General features: G+C 40.4%; 1 protein-coding gene across 1 annotated transcript; it reads left to right on the top strand.

Annotated features, from left to right (window-relative positions):
- The first annotated feature begins 5,552 nt into the window (after positions 1-5,552).
- Positions 5,553-6,985, top strand: LOC141674457 (uncharacterized). The gene is made up of 2 exons (XM_074481165.1): positions 5,553-5,649; positions 6,125-6,985. The coding sequence occupies exons 1-2, from the start codon at positions 5,566-5,568 to the stop codon at positions 6,983-6,985; spliced, it is 945 nt and encodes a 314-aa protein (XP_074337266.1). The 5' UTR covers positions 5,553-5,565.
- Positions 6,986-19,990: the final 13,005 nt, after the last annotated feature.

Genomic DNA, 19,990 nt, shown 5'->3' with positions numbered 1-19,990 from the left:
CCATATTTGTTTAGACAGGGAGCTGATCAGATCATCAGGAGATGTATCCCGTTCTGTGAGACGGAGGGGATATTACGAGACTGCCATTCCACGGTTTATGGTGGACACTATGGAGGTGAGAAGACGGCAGCTCGTATTCTGCAAGCAGGTTTTTTCTGGCCTACTTTGTTCAAGGATGCTCATCAGTTTGTTTTAAGGTATGATCGTTGCCAAAGAGTGGGAAATTTGTCAAGGAAGGATGAGATGCCATTAAATGTGATGCTTGAAGTCGAGGTCTTTGATGTATGGGGAATCGATTTCATGGGGCCTTTTATCTCGTCTTGTAATAATCAGTACATCTTGCTGGCAGTCGATTATGTCTCAAAATGGGTCGAAGTTAAAGCTTTACCGACAAATGATGCAAAGGCAGTGCTAAATTTTCTTCATAAGCAATTTTTCACAAGGTTTGGAACGCCTCGGGTAATCATAAGTGATGAAGGATCGCATTTTTGCAACCGTAAGTTCACTTCTATGATGCAGCGTTATAATGTGAATCATCGAGTAGCTACTGCCTATCATCCGCAAACAAATGGTCAAGCGGAAGTGTCTAACAGAGAGATAAAGCGCATTCTAGAGAAGGTTGTTTGTCCGTCAAGGAAGGATTGGTCTTTAAAGCTCGATGAAGCTATTTGGGCTTACAGAACAGCATACAAAACTCCACTTGGGATGTCACCGTTTCAGTTGGTGTACGGTAAGGGATGTCATCTACCGGCGGAGCTTGAGCATAAGGCCTACTGGGCATTGAAGAAATTGAACCTGGATTTAGATGCAGCTGGTACGAAAAGAATGCTTCAGCTTAATGAACTTGATGAATTTCGACTGCAAGCGTACGAGAATAACAAAATGTATAAGGAAAAGGTGAAGAGGTGGCACGATAGGAAGCTACATCCTAAGTTATTTGTGCCAGGGCAACAAGTTCTGTTATTTAACTCTCGGCTCCGACTTTTTCCTAGGAAGTTGAAATCAAGGTGGTCTGGACCTTTTATTGTCAAAACTGTGTTTCCACATGGAGCGGTGGAAATTTTTGAGAATGATTCGGACCAAGCATTCAAGGTTAACGGTCAGCGGTTGAAGCACTACTATGGGGACATGGCAAACCAAGAGGTGGTTAGTGCCATTTTGTTGACTACTTGAGAAAGGTACGGAATGTCAAGCTAATGATGAAAAAGAAGCGCTGCGTGGGAGGCAACCCATGAATTGTTGTTACAGGAACCCTTAGAAGTTAATAACCTATCCAAAAACACAAAAAAATCAGAAAACAGGGGCTGAAAAAAAAAATTCCAGAGACCCTCTGCGCGCCCGCGCAGCTATGCTGAGCGGCCGCGCAGCTTGCTGCGCGCCCGCGCAGAAATGCTGAGCGGCCGCGCAGGGGTCGAGTTCCAGAAAATTTTTTACAGTTCAGAAAAAAAAAAAAACAAAACACAAAAACCCATCACAGCCCATAAACCCACGAATTCTTTTCCCATTACCCCATGATTTTATCCCTCAACCCCACTCCTAATCTAATTTAACCTACTCCACACCCTATATATACATACACCTATCCTACATATCTCCCACAAACTTCCTACACTTAAACCCTCTTATAAACATCAAAAATCAGTTCTTACACACTTTTATTCACAAATCAATGGCACCCAAGAGAGCACGCACTATTGACAGCAGCAGCACAGTTCCTACTGCTGATTCATCAAGGGGTACTGCTGCAAGGCCTCGGTTAACTGACAGAGCTGCGGAGGAGGAATACAGTAGGCTGTTGGGGAAGCCGATTCTGAAGGAGAGGGGGTTTTTACCATCAGGGAGGGATGGTGAGTTGTTGCCCATGATTGCAGAGAATGGGTGGATAGCTTTTTGTGAGTCACCCGAAGCAGTACCGATGAGCGTTGTTCGCGAGTTCTACGCGAACGCGAAGGCTGAAAAGAATGGGTTTTCTGTAGTTCGTGGGCTGACGGTTGATTATCATCCTGCGGCGATTCACCGTGTGATTGGACAGCGAGAGAGGAAGCCCGAGGAGGAGAACTGGAATGAAAAGACTGCTGAGGATTTTGACTTGGATTTGATTTGTGCGACTCTCTGTCGACCGGGCACAGTTTGGAACCGCAGTCCAGCCAATAATGAGTATCGTCACTTTCCGGCGATCGCCATGAACAGGTATGCCCGTGCATGGAATGCATTTATATGTGCTAATATTTTGCCTTCTTCACATGCACACGATGTAAGAACCCTGATTTTTTGTAATATTTTAAAACTTCTGTGAATAGTAACTTGAGCTGATTAAGTAATACGTATGGGGATCATCATAAAATGAATAGTGGAATTTTGAGAATCCGAGATCATATTCTTGTTTATCGAGGAAAATAAGTGAATGTAAAAGCCGACGAAATTCGAAGATTTACGATTATACTACGTTTTTTTCGTATCCGTAAAGAATGGCGTAGAACCGGGAATACTACATGAAATAAATAATATATCAAGGTGTTTCTATGATCAAGAGAAGGAATGGAATTGGTTATAGTATTATAAGCGATAAAAGAAATCGCTACGAAACAAGTCGTTATACGTGGAATCTATCGGAATGGAACGACGATTGCGTTTACGATAAATAAAGGAATGAGAAATTAAATCCCATGCAAGTTGGCCATGCATAACCAAGTCCTAACTAGTAGTTAGGAGTGTAACTAGATGATTAGAAGTTAACTAGAATAGTTAGTGGAATAGTGTTGAATAGTGATGGGAGACAAACAAGTACACAAGCCATACTTCTCCCTTTTCTCACTTCATCACACAATCAAACCAACCTATACCTTTGCCAAATTATTGTCAAATCTGCTGCATACATCCCATATATTCATTATACACTCCCACACTTCATCCACAAAAGAAAACAACCCTCTTTTCCCTCACTTAAAGCTCTCCCATTTTACATTCCAGCAGTTCGGATTTTCTGAGCAAGGGAGAAAGAAAAATTCATAACTCAAAATGTACGCATTCAAATGTCATGAAATTTTTACCATAGCTTCTATATATCTTGGGTAAGATTCGTACCAAATTTCAGCCTCAAATTAGTTTTTTTCAATTTTATAAAAATGTTTGAATGAGGTGCTGAAAAGTAACTCCAAAATTCTAACTTGTTTCTTGGTTTTGTTTCTTAAGGATCTAGCCCTTCTAAGTGTTTTTCAAGCAAACCAAGCCCTAATCACCTTAGTACTAACCCTCCTAGTGCTCAATAAGGTATAACTTCCAACTCTTTAAAGTTTTAAGGGTGGGTTTAAGAGTTATTTATGATGTAGTGTCAAGATCCAAGAGTTTGTGTATGTGTAAGGTTGTTTTACTCATATTCTTGCTAAGTACTTGAGTTTTTGAGTTATGATTCTTGTATTTGATGATAGATAAAGTATATAAGGTGTATGTGGGTGGATCTTGAGAAGTAAGAAGTGTTGTGTTGGTCATAAGTAGTGATTGTGTCAAGAACAAGTAGTAGAAATGGAATATGGAGCCTATTGCACTTGGTCTGCCTTCTGCAGTGTATTCGGCCATGTAAATGTTTGAAATTTGTGAGTCACTGGCCATGACTGGGTAGATCTTGATTTGTAGTTTCTGTACATGTGTGGATCATCACGAGGGGATTTACGGTTTAAAAGTTATGATCGTTTTAGTGTAGAGCGTTCATACGAAAAGCCAACTGCGCATAGGCCACTTGCTTAATAATTTTGAAAGGCTAAAAATGATTTCGAAAATTTGGAAAAATCATGATAATTAAATAATGCAGCAAGGAAGACTGTCCAAAAAGAATTTTAAGAAAATATTAATTTTTCGATTTTATAAAAATGTTTTAGTAAAGCGAATCGATAATCGCGTACTAACTAAGATCGTTGGTTATTGATTTTAGATCGCCAACAAAAGCCCCGAGACCATACCACTCCTAGCACTCGAGGCAAGTTTACGAAACCCTAACACAAATTATCCATGCTATATATACTTTTGTGATATTGATGCCATGATTTATAATTCGAAAATATATGCTTGTCTGTGATATCAATACATTCCAATTATGTGATTATTTACGGAGACGAACTTCGTTTTATACGAGTATGAGAAATTGAAACGTAATTTTAATATAATACAAGATAGTGGGAGTCGGAGATAGTTTTAAATCAATTTAATCCCGGAACGAGCCGGACGCGGAAAATTTCGATTTCAATAAATAAAGTACTTTCGCGTAACATACATATCAAACGAGCGATTGAGATTTGATTTATAACTAAAAGAGGTAATCGAATACTCACTCAAGGGATATCCTACTTGACTATTTATTTATAAGTAATACCTAAAGAGTTACTAAAATATCCGGAAAATACTTAAAGTAATATTGAAAAGTTTTTAAATCAATTCACTCTATCTAAAATGTATGTAACCATTCGAAGGATAATTATAAGATGTCGAATCCCGTCTTAAGTATTTAATTAAGATTTTTATCAATTCATTGAACCTTATTAAGAAACATTTTGTACTTAAGGTTTTATCAATTCATTGGACCCTTCATAAAAATATTATGAGACCGTAAATATTTAATATTACGTACCTCAAAAAAAAAAAATCATTTAAAAATAGACATAGTTCCCAAGGATACTTTCTAAATTATTCAAAATTTCTCGGAAGAGATCAATCATCTGAAACTTATCAAAACCTTAGGGAACTTAGTCTAGAAGCATGAAGGTTTTGCTTCCTCGCTCAATGAAAAACAAGTGAACAATATATGTAAAACTCTACTACGGTTTAGGGTAGAAAACGATTTTTAAATTCAAAACTCCGACAACTCCCAAGAATCAATTGTAATAAAAGTGACCGATAAATTACCTTGTTTAAAGGTCAACTGAGAACGATCTATTCCTTCGATAAAGGATTTTATCTAAATGATATAATTGTTTTGGGACTGGAATGTGGCTTACCCGGCACGGAGAGGTATCGGGTAGTGACCAAGCGCGGAGTGGCGCAGTATACAGTTATGTGGTCTCTGTGACCATTGACTTTCGGACTTGCACGGAAATGGGCAACCATCGTGTAATGTCTTGATAAGCCCAAAGGCGGCTAGGTTTGTATTCCTTCTACTAGTAGAGAAAATTTCGTATTCGGCTGATCACCGGTACGTGGTTTATTCCAGTATAGTCCCTTCCTCCACTTTGGATAAATTGTTGTGAAACCTACAACAGAAGGCCGATAAGGCTGAGTTTTAAATAAGGATGTTGATGTTCATATATCACATCCATATGAGAATCTTGGTTCAAGCATCATATTGGGATTTTGAGATAAAATGAGTACGAGTATAAGCCGATTAAACTGATACAGTTAAAGTTGAGTTTTTCATAAAATTGACAAGCATATAAACTTTTAGAAACCTTGGTTATACAATGCCTAATGGTTGTTTTTCCCTAAATGATTATATTGAGATAATGGATATCTATATCTTGCTGAGCATTAGTGCTCACTCTTGCTTTTATAAATATCATATCACAACAGATTACCAGCATGGCCCGAACCAGGATGACTGCCCGCAAACGGGTAGGGGACGCCCGTGAGTACCGTAGACTGTTCGTCCGCCAGCCACCTCAGGTAGACGAATAGAGATAGTTTCCTTTTGAGTACTTGAACCAACACTATTTGTGACCCGAGTCAGTCTCATGTAGAGCTGTTCTCGGCATTCACTCTTTTGAGATAATTTCCTTTGGTCTGTAATAACTTAAATACTTTAACGTTAATTTAGTAATGTTTCTGAGCATATAACCTGTGTGTGTGAGTTTGGTTAAAAGGTCGAGTAATGATGTGAAAAGAGGATTAATTATTTATTAGTCAATATTAAGTGATCGTAACGACCCGAATTCCCGACCTTGAATTTGGGGGTGTTACAGAAATGGTATCAGAGCCCTAGGTTATAAGTCTCAGAAATGTTAGGTGAATCAACTGAATCAATGAACTAGAACTCACATAGAGTTCGTAGTCGGGCTACGAGGGTAGCACTAATATTAAGAACCCTTAGGGGTGATTTAAGTATCCAAGGATAGTAATACGTGTGTTAAATGACTTGTAGGTACCCGATGTGTTAGACCCTGAGGCTGTAGAGGCGTACGAGAGAGAGCATGATGAGGCCCTTTTAGCTGAGATCGAGGTAGCAGACCCTGCCCCCACTGTGGGCTTAGAGGTATTCGAGTACCCGGAGACTGACCCTGAGGAGGACTCAGAGGAGGACCCCACTGAGCCAGACACTGAGATAGCCCCTCCTGAGGATATTCCATACGGCAGCACGGAGGTTTCGTCTCCAGAGATGATGAGGGTGGATGTGCATCAGAGGTCGATAGAGCGTTTGTTAGATCGGATCTCAGCAGCCCAGGCTCGAGTCGCTGAGCTCGAGAGCGAGACGGGAGTAGCAGATTTGATGGATAGGATGATAGCTCTGCAGGCTAGAGTCACTGCACTGACTGAGGAGTTAGAGGCGGAGCTAGGGGCATCCACCCCAGTGAGGACACCCACCTCATCCCCTGTACCAGTTAGTCCCGCACGGACTGAGACCGACGACGGCATGGACCCTATTCTTGACGGTGTGGCAGCGACTCCTGCAAATTCCCCACTTCCACCACCCCTACCAGTCATATCCCTAGCAGTTCACGACTGGGTGGTAGGTCGCTATGCTGCTGATCTGACAGCGGCTGAGGCCCGTATTACCGAGCTGAGGGACCAGCTTTCCATCGAGCGGCACATGAGGATAGAGGCCCGAGCCAGGCGAGGATACCCCAGCGCCCGACGCGTGCGCAGGACCATTCGCCGTATAGAGCAGAGGACCATCGGTAGGATTCACCGCTTATCCCCCCAGCGTGACTTGGTGAGTAGGCGCGAGGTTATTAGGGTTGTGGTTCGCGCTATGAGGCGGATTCGTGATGTTACTCATGGCTAGTGGACACTGTTAGTAGTTGGTTGTTGTTCCTCAGTGGTGGTACTTAGTTGTTTTGTGATAGTTGTTCTGGGTTGTTGTCTTTGATAGTGCCACCAGCTAAGGATTATTGTATTAAGGCAAATTGTACTTTTATTATTCAGTATGTTGTACCTAGACCCGGCGTATGGCCAAATTATGTATAATTATCATGTTGTTTAATTGCGATTTCTAGATTGTGGTTTAATCTTCTTTCATACCTGCATAATTACATACTGTCATAACAAATCAGGAAGCATGAGAATTGGCAAGTGGAAACAACCTAAATAAGTTTATGTAACAGGAAAATGCCGCCAAGGAGAATAGTAACAAGAACTCGCCCGGCTGCATCTGGCGGCCAGGGTAGTAATAATGAGCAAGGGCATCGAGCACAGACCCCACCATTAAGATTTAACAAAGAACGAAATGAGTATGATGATGAGGACTATGAGGAGTCAGAGGCTGAAGATACTCAGGGGATGGAAATGCCAGTGAACCCTATGGAGCAGTTTGTAGAACTTCTGAGGCAAAACCTGCAGCAGCAACGACCACCCCAGCAACCCCAGCAGGCCATGGCTAATGCATTTAAATCTTTCAAGTCGGTCAAGCCCCCAGAGTTTCACGGTGTTACTGACCCAGTTCAGGCCAGGGCTTGGCTAAAAGAGGTAGAAAAGACCTTTGAGCGAATCGGCACTGAAGAAGCCCACAAGACTAATTTTGCCACTTATCTCTTAAAGGGTGAGGCTAACTATTGGTGGGAAGCCAAGAAAAATATGGAGCCCCAAGGGATTGTTACTTGGGAAAGATTCACTGAGTTATTTTTAAAGAAGTATGTCCCGAAGTTTATGGAGGTTCAGATGCAGCGAAAGTTCCTAGAGCTGAAACAAGAAAATATGAGCGTAGCGGAATATGAAGCTAAGTTCACAGAATTGTCGAGGTTTGTGCCACAACTGGTGGGTACCGAAGAGCAAAAGGCTGAGAGATTTCAACAGGGATTGAAGCAGTGGATTCAGAATAAGCTGGCAATTCTGGAGATAACTGACTATGCCACCCTAGTGCAGAAGGCCACGATAGCTGAAGCAGGGAGTGAAATGAGCCAGAAAATGAAGCAAACTAAGAAGCGAAAGTTTGATGGTCAAAGCCGGAGTGTGGGAGGGGGAAGCTTCCCTAGTAAGTTTGTCAGGGGGACGGCCTCCCAACCCAACCGCAGTACAGGATTCGGGGGATCAGGGGGCGTGAGTGTGGCCCGGAGCGGGAACCAGACGGGAATGTCTTATCATAGCCAACCACGACCCCCTCTGCCAGAATGCAAGAGCTGTGGTAAGAAGCATTCTGGGCAATGTATGCAGAAACCAGTGACATGCTTTAAATGTGGTAAGGTGGGGCACTATGCCACAGCTTGTAACCAGGAAGCGGCTAAGTGTTTCCAGTGCGGAAAGACAGGACACATGAGGAAGGACTGCCCTGCGGCGGCCCCAGCTAGCTCAAGGGGTAGTGTAGCTGCATCTAACAGAGTGCCGACTGCCAGAACCTTTAATATGACTGTGAAAGATGCCGTGAGGAACACCAATGTTATAGCAGGTACGCTCCTCCTAAACTCCAATTCCGCCAATGTGCTATTTGATTCTGGAGCTACTAAGTCTTTCGTGTCTAAGGAATTTGCTGAAAAATTGAACTTAAAAGTGGAACCTTTGAAAGAATCTTTGCAAGTGGAAATAGCTAATCAAGAGATTATCCCTGTAAATCAAGTTTATGCTAACTGCAACCTAGAATTAGGTGGAGTAAGATACCCAGTAGATTTAATTCCCTTTCGACTAGGGGAGTTTGATGTGATATTAGGAATGGATTGGCTATCTAGAAACCATGCCCAGATTGATTGTGAGGGGAAGAAAGTAAAATTGAAAACACCTAGTGGTAAGAGTGTAATAATTAAGGGGCAACGGCAAACCAAGAAGTTTCTAACTATGGTGCAGACCAAAAGACTTTTAAGGCAAGGATGTGAGGCCTACTTGGCTCACGTGGTGGATACCAAACGAGAAACCCCTGAGATCCACACCATACCCGTAGTTAACGAGTTTGAGGATGTATTTCCCAAGGATCTTCCCGGACTACCTCCAGATCGGGAGATAGAATTTGCCATTGATTTAGCTCCCGGCACGGCACCAGTATCAAAGGCCCCGTATCGTTTGGCCCCCGTCGAGATGAAAGAGTTGGCTGATCAACTGCAAGATCTATTGGATAAAGGAATGATTAGACCAAGTGTGTCCCCGTGGGGTGCACCCGTATTATTTGTGAAGAAGAAGGACGGCAGCATGAGACTGTGCATCGATTATCGAGAGCTGAACAAGCTGACCATTAAGAACAAGTACCCATTGCCAAGAATAGATGACCTCTTTGACCAACTAAAGGATGCCACGTGTTTTTCCAAGATTGACCTTAGGACAGGTTATCATCAACTTAAGATCAAACCGGAAGATATACCTAAGACTGCATTTCGTACTAGGTACGGACATTATGAGTTCATGGTTATGTCATTTGGTTTGACTAACGCGCCCGCGGCTTTCATGGATCTGATGAACAGAGTCTTTAAGAAGTATCTGGACGAATGCGTGATAGTCTTCATCGATGATATTCTAATTTACTCTAGGTCGGAGGAGGAACATGCGGAACACCTCAGGATAGTATTGGAAATCTTACGAAAAGAAAAATTGTATGCCAAATTCTCAAAGTGTGAATTTTGGTTGAAAGAAATTCAGTTTTTGGGTCATGTGATTAGTAAGGAAGGAATTCTCGTAGACCCCGCAAAGATAGAAGCTGTCGCTAATTGGGAACAACCAACCACGCCCACCGAGGTCAGAAGCTTTATTGGACTGGCCGGGTATTATCGAAGGTTTGTAAAGGATTTCGCCAAGATAGCAGGCCCGTTGACTAGACTTACTCGGAAAACAGAAAAGTTTGTTTGGACGGAGAAATGTGAGGAGAGCTTCCAAGAATTGAAGAAAAGGTTGGTATCGGCCCCAGTGCTGGCCCTACCAGACGATAAAGGGAACTTTGTGATTTATAGTGATGCGTCCCATAAGGGTTTGGGATGTGTGCTGATGCAGCACGGTAAGGTGATTGCCTATGCATCCAGGCAATTAAAGGAATATGAAGTGAGGTACCCCACCCATGACTTAGAATTAGCCGCCATAGTGTTTGCCCTTAAGATGTGGAGACATTACCTATACGGAGAAAAGTGTGAAATTTATACTGACCACAAGAGTCTTAAATATATCTTCACCCAGAAGGAGCTAAACATGAGGCAGAGAAGGTGGTTAGAATTGATTAAGGACTACGACTGCGAAATTCTTTATCACCCGGGGAAGGCCAATGTGGTGGCCGATGCCCTTAGTCGTAAGGAAAGATTGAAAAGGATCACCACGTCAGAGGATTTGATCAGAGAATTTGACAAGTTAGAGATTGAGGTCAAGGTTGCTGAGCCAGGGACCGAAGGTTTGTATGAGATGGTTATGCGACCGGAGCTACTGGAAAAGATTAGGCGATGCCAAGAAATAGTGTTGAGGGAGAACAAGGAACTGGTAAGCGGAGAGGAGGCCAAGTGTGACCCAGACGAGAAAGGAATCAGGAGGCATGCCTACAGGATATGGGTCCCTAACGTCCAAGAACTAAAGGATGAAATTTTACGGGAAGGACACAGCTCTAGATATACGGTCCACCCAGGAAGCACTAAAATGTACCAAGATTTAAAAGAGTACTACTGGTGGCCTAACATGAAGAAGGATGTAGCGGAGTGGGTCAGTAAGTGTATGACCTGTCAGAGAGTAAAGGCAGAACACCAGCGACCAAGCGGACTCTTGCAACCCATAGAAATTCCGATGTGGAAATGGGAGCAGATAGCTATGGATTTTGTGGTAGGATTACCCCGAACTAAGACTAACCATGATGCAATATGGGTAATTGTAGACCGACTAACCAAGTCAGCGCACTTTCTCCCAATCAAGGAAACCTACACAGTGGATAGATTAGCGGAGCTATACATTAAAGAAATTGTGGTAAGGCATGGAGTGCCAGTAGCTATCGTATCTGACCGAGATCCTCGATTCAACTCCAGATTTTGGAGGAGCTTTCAGGAATGCCTAGGAACCAAACTAAACATGAGCACCGCTTACCATCCGCAAACAGATGGACAAAGTGAGCGAACCATCCAGACATTGGAGGACATGTTGAGAATGTGTGTAATTGATTTTAAGGGTTCTTGGGATGAACACCTGTCTTTGATAGAGTTTGCTTACAACAATAGTCATCATGCGAGTATCGGAATGCCCCCATATGAGGCGTTGTATGGCCGAAGGTGCCGTTCGCCCTTGTATTGGGATGAAGTAGGTGAGAGAAAGTTACTAGGTCCCGACTTGGTGCAAAGGACAAGGGACATAGTTCAATTAGTCAGAGGACGCATAGCAACAGCCCAAGACCGACAGCGTAAATACGCCGATCTGGCACGAAAGGACAGAGAGTATGAAGTGGGTGACCAGGTGTTTCTGAAAGTGTCACCATGGAAAGGATTGATGAGATTTGGGAAGAAGGGGAAGCTGAGCCCCCGTTATATTGGACCTTTCGAGATTCTAAGACGGATAGGACCCGTGGCATACGAGTTAGCTTTACCTCCAAATCTTCAGCAGGTCCATAATGTTTTTCATGTATCAATGTTGAGGAAGTATAATGCGGATGCCAAACATATAGTGGAGCATGAGCAAGTAGACCTTCAACCAGATATGTCCTATGTTGAGCAGCCAGTCGAAATCATTGACCGAAAAGAGCAAGTACTCCGGAACAAGAGTGTCAATCTAGTCAGAGTCTTATGGAGGCATCACAACGTCGAGGAGTCGACTTGGGAATTAGAGAGTCACATGCAAGAAAAGTACCCCCATCTATTTGTGGATTGATTCCGGGACGGAATCCTTTTAAGGGGGGGAGACTGTAAGAACCCTGATTTTTTGTAATATTTTAAAACTTCTGTGAATAGTAACTTGAGCTGATTAAGTAATACGTATGGGGATCATCATAAAATGAATAGTGGAATTTTGAGAATCCGAGATCATATTCTTGTTTATCGAGGAAAATAAGTGAATGTAAAAGCCGACGAAATTCGAAGATTTACGATTATACTACGTTTTTTTCGTATCCGTAAAGAATGGCGTAGAACCGGGAATACTACATGAAATAAATAATATATCAAGGTGTTTCTATGATCAAGAGAAGGAATGGAATTGGTTATAGTATTATAAGCGATAAAAGAAATCGCTACGAAACAAGTCGTTATACGTGGAATCTATCGGAATGGAACGACGATTGCGTTTACGATAAATAAAGGAATGAGAAATTAAATCCCATGCAAGTTGGCCATGCATAACCAAGTCCTAACTAGTAGTTAGGAGTGTAACTAGATGATTAGAAGTTAACTAGAATAGTTAGTGGAATAGTGTTGAATAGTGATGGGAGACAAACAAGTACACAAGCCATACTTCTCCCTTTTCTCACTTCATCACACAATCAAACCAACCTATACCTTTGCCAAATTATTGTCAAATCTGCTGCATACATCCCATATATTCATTATACACTCCCACACTTCATCCACAAAAGAAAACAACCCTCTTTTCCCTCACTTAAAGCTCTCCCATTTTACATTCCAGCAGTTCGGATTTTCTGAGCAAGGGAGAAAGAAAAATTCATAACTCAAAATGTACGCATTCAAATGTCATGAAATTTTTACCATAGCTTCTATATATCTTGGGTAAGATTCGTACCAAATTTCAGCCTCAAATTAGTTTTTTTCAATTTTATAAAAATGTTTGAATGAGGTGCTGAAAAGTAACTCCAAAATTCTAACTTGTTTCTTGGTTTTGTTTCTTAAGGATCTAGCCCTTCTAAGTGTTTTTCAAGCAAACCAAGCCCTAATCACCTTAGTACTAACCCTCCTAGTGCTCAATAAGGTATAACTTCCAACTCTTTAAAGTTTTAAGGGTGGGTTTAAGAGTTATTTATGATGTAGTGTCAAGATCCAAGAGTTTGTGTATGTGTAAGGTTGTTTTACTCATATTCTTGCTAAGTACTTGAGTTTTTGAGTTATGATTCTTGTATTTGATGATAGATAAAGTATATAAGGTGTATGTGGGTGGATCTTGAGAAGTAAGAAGTGTTGTGTTGGTCATAAGTAGTGATTGTGTCAAGAACAAGTAGTAGAAATGGAATATGGAGCCTATTGCACTTGGTCTGCCTTCTGCAGTGTATTCGGCCATGTAAATGTTTGAAATTTGTGAGTCACTGGCCATGACTGGGTAGATCTTGATTTGTAGTTTCTGTACATGTGTGGATCATCACGAGGGGATTTACGGTTTAAAAGTTATGATCGTTTTAGTGTAGAGCGTTCATACGAAAAGCCAACTGCGCATAGGCCACTTGCTTAATAATTTTGAAAGGCTAAAAATGATTTCGAAAATTTGGAAAAATCATGATAATTAAATAATGCAGCAAGGAAGACTGTCCAAAAAGAATTTTAAGAAAATATTAATTTTTCGATTTTATAAAAATGTTTTAGTAAAGCGAATCGATAATCGCGTACTAACTAAGATCGTTGGTTATTGATTTTAGATCGCCAACAAAAGCCCCGAGACCATACCACTCCTAGCACTCGAGGCAAGTTTACGAAACCCTAACACAAATTATCCATGCTATATATACTTTTGTGATATTGATGCCATGATTTATAATTCGAAAATATATGCTTGTCTGTGATATCAATACATTCCAATTATGTGATTATTTACGGAGACGAACTTCGTTTTATACGAGTATGAGAAATTGAAACGTAATTTTAATATAATACAAGATAGTGGGAGTCGGAGATAGTTTTAAATCAATTTAATCCCGGAACGAGCCGGACGCGGAAAATTTCGATTTCAATAAATAAAGTACTTTCGCGTAACATACATATCAAACGAGCGATTGAGATTTGATTTATAACTAAAAGAGGTAATCGAATACTCACTCAAGGGATATCCTACTTGACTATTTATTTATAAGTAATACCTAAAGAGTTACTAAAATATCCGGAAAATACTTAAAGTAATATTGAAAAGTTTTTAAATCAATTCACTCTATCTAAAATGTATGTAACCATTCGAAGGATAATTATAAGATGTCGAATCCCGTCTTAAGTATTTAATTAAGATTTTTATCAATTCATTGAACCTTATTAAGAAACATTTTGTACTTAAGGTTTTATCAATTCATTGGACCCTTCATAAAAATATTATGAGACCGTAAATATTTAATATTACGTACCTCAAAAAAAAAAAAAATCATTTAAAAATAGACATAGTTCCCAAGGATACTTTCTAAATTATTCAAAATTTCTCGGAAGAGATCAATCATCTGAAACTTATCAAAACCTTAGGGAACTTAGTCTAGAAGCATGAAGGTTTTGCTTCCTCGCTCAATGAAAAACAAGTGAACAATATATGTAAAACTCTACTACGGTTTAGGGTAGAAAACGATTTTTAAATTCAAAACTCCGACAACTCCCAAGAATCAATTGTAATAAAAGTGACCGATAAATTACCTTGTTTAAAGGTCAACTGAGAACGATCTATTCCTTCGATAAAGGATTTTATCTAAATGATATAATTGTTTTGGGACTGGAATGTGGCTTACCCGGCACGGAGAGGTATCGGGTAGTGACCAAGCGCGGAGTGGCGCAGTATACAGTTATGTGGTCTCTGTGACCATTGACTTTCGGACTTGCACGGAAATGGGCAACCATCGTGTAATGTCTTGATAAGCCCAAAGGCGGCTAGGTTTGTATTCCTTCTACTAGTAGAGAAAATTTCGTATTCGGCTGATCACCGGTACGTGGTTTATTCCAGTATAGTCCCTTCCTCCACTTTGGATAAATTGTTGTGAAACCTACAACAGAAGGCCGATAAGGCTGAGTTTTAAATAAGGATGTTGATGTTCATATATCACATCCATATGAGAATCTTGGTTCAAGCATCATATTGGGATTTTGAGATAAAATGAGTACGAGTATAAGCCGATTAAACTGATACAGTTAAAGTTGAGTTTTTCATAAAATTGACAAGCATATAAACTTTTAGAAACCTTGGTTATACAATGCCTAATGGTTGTTTTTCCCTAAATGATTATATTGAGATAATGGATATCTATATCTTGCTGAGCATTAGTGCTCACTCTTGCTTTTATAAATATCATATCACAACAGATTACCAGCATGGCCCGAACCAGGATGACTGCCCGCAAACGGGTAGGGGACGCCCGTGAGTACCGTAGACTGTTCGTCCGCCAGCCACCTCAGGTAGACGAATAGAGATAGTTTCCTTTTGAGTACTTGAACCAACACTATTTGTGACCCGAGTCAGTCTCATGTAGAGCTGTTCTCGGCATTCACTCTTTTGAGATAATTTCCTTTGGTCTGTAATAACTTAAATACTTTAACGTTAATTTAGTAATGTTTCTGAGCATATAACCTGTGTGTGTGAGTTTGGTTAAAAGGTCGAGTAATGATGTGAAAAGAGGATTAATTATTTATTAGTCAATATTAAGTGATCGTAACGACCCGAATTCCCGACCTTGAATTTGGGGGTGTTACACACGAGGTCACAGTTGAGAGAGCACAGCTGTTGTGGGGAATTCTGAATGAGGAATACTATGTGGACCTTGGTGAGTTTATCTACCAAGGAATTCTGAAGTTTTTGAGGGGAGCAAAGCATATGAACATCCCTTATGCATCCACGGTTACGAAGCTATGCCGAGCAGTAGGAGTGAACTGGCCGGCTCATGAGCAGTTGCAGTTGCCAGCAGCTCCGATAGATTCTGGCACTCTGAATGGGATGCAGGAGTGGACCGGTGGTGAGCCTGAGGAGCATGGGCTGGGTTATCATCTTCCAGGAGGACGTCCAGCACGAGGTGCTACTATGGCTAGGCCAGGGCGTGGTGAGGCTGGTTCTTCGAGAGCTCAGGAGGGTGTTGGGATGGGTGATGCCCAGTATAGGAGGCTTTCACGGCGGATGGATGCCATGTATGAGACGTAGAGCAGGTTTGCTCAAGAGCTCACCCTTGCGTTAGGGACTGCTTTTCGAGGCCTTGGAGCTAATATCCAGTGGCCAGTTTTTGGTGAGGACTCTGCATACCCGCCGCCTGATACTCCACCCACTGAGGGTGATGATGATGATGACTCCGAGTAGGTATACCCTGTGTTCCTTTCTACTACCTTCACTGGGGACAGTAAAGATTTTAAGTTTGGGGGTGGTAGTTAAGGAATATTTTGTGTGTGTCATATAGCTGCATATTCATGATAGTTAGTTCATATAGTTGCATAATTTTTGCCATATAGTTTTTTTTATATAGCTTTATTTGTTTGTCATATCATATAGCTCATGCATATACCATGATCCCTTTTGCAATGATTTATCGACTGAATTGTGATATTGATGCGAGTGTAGTGATAGCATTAAAGTGACATTAAGTTGTGTAGGTTGATATGCATGCTAGAAGCACTTGTATTTTCACTAAGTCTTAGAGAATGCTTAAGGGCTAGATTGTTGTTATGATCTGATTATTTTCGAGGATAATCTATTTATTATGCTTAGAATTTGATAATAGGTTCTTAGTGGTAAAGGCATGAAAAAGAAAAAAAAATGGAGTAAAAATGGAATTTGTTGCTAGTTGTGGCTAGGCGTCAAATGGCTAGTAGCCGGCTCGCATGTTATGCGAGTAGTCTAGGGTTGAGCAAGATGGAGCGAAACGCACTTGCTCAGAAAAGAAAAAAAAAATTTTGCATAATTGATCAAGAGTGGGCTCTTTGGTATTCGAGTTATTAAGTTCTTAGGGGACTTTGTGCCTAGTGACCTAAGGCTTTTAGAGTCTGGGATCCGCTAACCTAACGCTCGTTACATGGATACCATTGTATAAGTCTTTTGTGGACCTCACTCATTGCACGGTCAAATAAGCATTTGAGTTGTAAATAAAAAGCACGATTCCGTAGTAAGCTCCAGAGTTCTTGTAGTGTTGTATATCACTTTGTGCCTAGAATTTTTATTCTTTGTATAATCGTAGGATTGCCTTGAGGATAGTCTAGTCATAGTAATTGGTCTAGTTCCGAAGCATATCTGTTAAGCATTTGCACACACCACGTTTCTGGCTGTATGTCCGTTTGCATGAGTTTATTGATCTTTAGTGTCTAACTGCATTCGTTGAGACGTGACAATTTGGTAGGTTAATTGTAGTAAGGGGGATCGTTACATTTTCATATAGATTGCATTCATGCATATTTTTATTTGTTTTGAGTCTGTGATGCTTGAGGACAAGCATCGATTTAAGTTTGGGGGTGTGATAAGTGGCATTTTATACCACTTAAAACGTCTTAAAATGGCTTAAATTGGTGTCTTGAAATCAAGTATTTTGTGTATTTGATGCGTTTTTCTAGTGTTTATGCATTTCAGGGTATTAGTTGCATTTCGGAGGAGGAATCATCAAGAATAAGTCTTGGCATGTGTTCACCATTGCGAGAGGAAAAGAACGGGCAGATTACGGCGAAGAAACGGAGCAAACCTGGAATTTTTCCAGTAGGGTCCTGCGCACCCGCGCAGCAATGCTGAGCGGCCGCGCAGCAGCCTTGCGCGCCCGCGCAGAAATGCTGAGCGGCCGCGCAGGGTCGGGGAAAAAGCTGAATTATTTTAGACTTCTACTTCTGTTTGGCTTCCAACTTCTATGTAATCTGAGTTTTATGGGACTATTATATAAGTAGATTTGAGACGTTTTCATAGAGAATAAGAAGGAGATTATGTTTTAGATTGTGTTTTGCGCAAGAAGCGAAGGAGATAAGGAAGAAGACCGATTTAGCACACTGCAACGAAGAGGAAGCATATATTCTTGTGATTCTTGTTTCGTTGTAACGTTGGATGCTAGTTTTCTTGCTTTGACTTATTTACTCTTGTGACGTACTCTGTTTTAATATAATTAGTTTAGTTATTATTTTCTTGTGTTGTTTATCATGATTTCATATGAACCCATGATGGCGATAAGATCTATTATGGGCTAATCATGGTCATGGGGTTTCAACGGATTTATTATGGAATTCTTTAGTTAATTGTTTAATACTTTAGTGTGTGATGATTGCATGATATCTAGTATTGGTTGTGCGTATTCGTCTTATGTGCGTCACGAACATATAAGATAGGGTGTTAATCTCTTGTGAAGCGACGGTGGATCTTGAGATTTAGAACTTGCCATGCTAGCATAGGTTCATGTACGTTGTGCATGATTAGTGGGTAACTCTAACAGTTTTATTTGCCCTATGTAATCAAAAGGGATAACTTGTGCTTAAATCACTGTGTTGTCAATTTCTGTAGACATATAGGAACTCAACATAATTGATGACTATTCAACTTCTATCTTAATTGTGGATGTTTGGTAGAATGGTATTAGTACAATGAAAGTTGGCTTTTATCAGTTTTGTGTTATTCGATTAATATCATCACTGTCACATGCTAAAGGTAATAACAATGGCTATAGAAGGAATTAATAATGAAGTTGTGATCTCATGAGTGTTTTATTATTGATAAATTGAAGTGTTAGTTAAGTGGTTAATTAAGTAGTTAATTATAGTTAATATTTAATCAACAATTTTAAGTGTTATCTTAACATTGAGAAGTAATCATACATTGGTGAGTGAGTTTAATTAGACAATAACTTAGTCTGAGTCTCTGAGGGAACGAACTAGAAAGTATTCTATATTACTTGCGAACGCGTATACTTGCGTGAATATTAGTGCGTGCTTTCGCCCTAACAACTGGGAGCAGGAATGGCACGTCACTGCCATTCCTGATGAGATATGGAACTTGGTTCCACAAGAGGTCCAGACAAATCTCTTGTTCTTTGAGATGGACTATCAACTCCATCTTGATCGCTTAGAAGAAGAACAGAGAGAGGCTCTTCTTCAGCAAGAACGGATCATCCGTCTTGCAGTGCTAGTTGTCAACAGCAGGAGGAACTAATCGATAGCCTTCCTTCTTAGACCAAGGCTGTTGATGTTCATCCTCTTAGACTAGGATTATCTTATAATCTTTTGCATATAATCTACAAATTTTATGAAATGTACTCTTTTGATATATTAATGAAATTTCCTTTTGCAAGATTTAGTCTATGCTTATCTCGAATTATATGCATGTGACTGTTCTTTTTGAAGCCTGTTAATCTTTACTTCATCTACTTGAATTGTATTTCTTGATGAATGTTTTGATTAAAATTGTGGTTGCTAATAATTTGTGATGCTTTGACAAACAAATGTTGAATTTGAATCGACATATCCTGAGTTAGTCAAATCCTGACAGAAGAAAGGTCTCAAATCCTGACGACAGGTTAGCACGTTCTAATTCAGATTATTAGTGTTAATCAATCTCTAAGTAAGCTTTATTGTTGCAATTAAGTGTCTCACTTAATTAATAATTAATGGTGGATTATCAGATAAACAAATTTCTACGGTTGTGTCTTGATATAACTGTATGTATTTTGTATTTACTTCCAAAATTTACTCCACCGTCAAACTCAATTACTCAGTAATTGTTTCATGTTCGAAGCCAAATTCGCTAAGTTACCTCCTTCATACAAGTGTGTTATACCTATTTCTGAATAGTGAAGCTATAAAAACCAGAAGAAATTTTGTGATACAATTCATCATACACTTAGTTTCACTGCGCACATCTCACACTTACTCTCTCTCACAAGCTATTCACATCATGACAACGTCTGAAGTTTCACCACTCTTCAGTCAAACCACAATCATTCATGGAAACATATTTGGCACTAACAATTACTTAGCTCTGCTTACACATCAGCAGCTACCATCATCTTTTCATGATATTCAGGATTTTCTTCTTCTATGTCCAATTGGGTATGCTCTCACAAATCCTG

This window comes from Apium graveolens, chromosome 7 (genome assembly GCF_009905375.1).
Source record: "Apium graveolens cultivar Ventura chromosome 7, ASM990537v1, whole genome shotgun sequence".
In the NCBI taxonomy this organism is placed as follows: Eukaryota; Viridiplantae; Streptophyta; class Magnoliopsida; order Apiales; family Apiaceae; genus Apium; species Apium graveolens.
The sequence above is the reverse complement of the archived record's forward strand: the minus strand, read 5'-3'. Positions and strand labels throughout refer to the sequence as shown.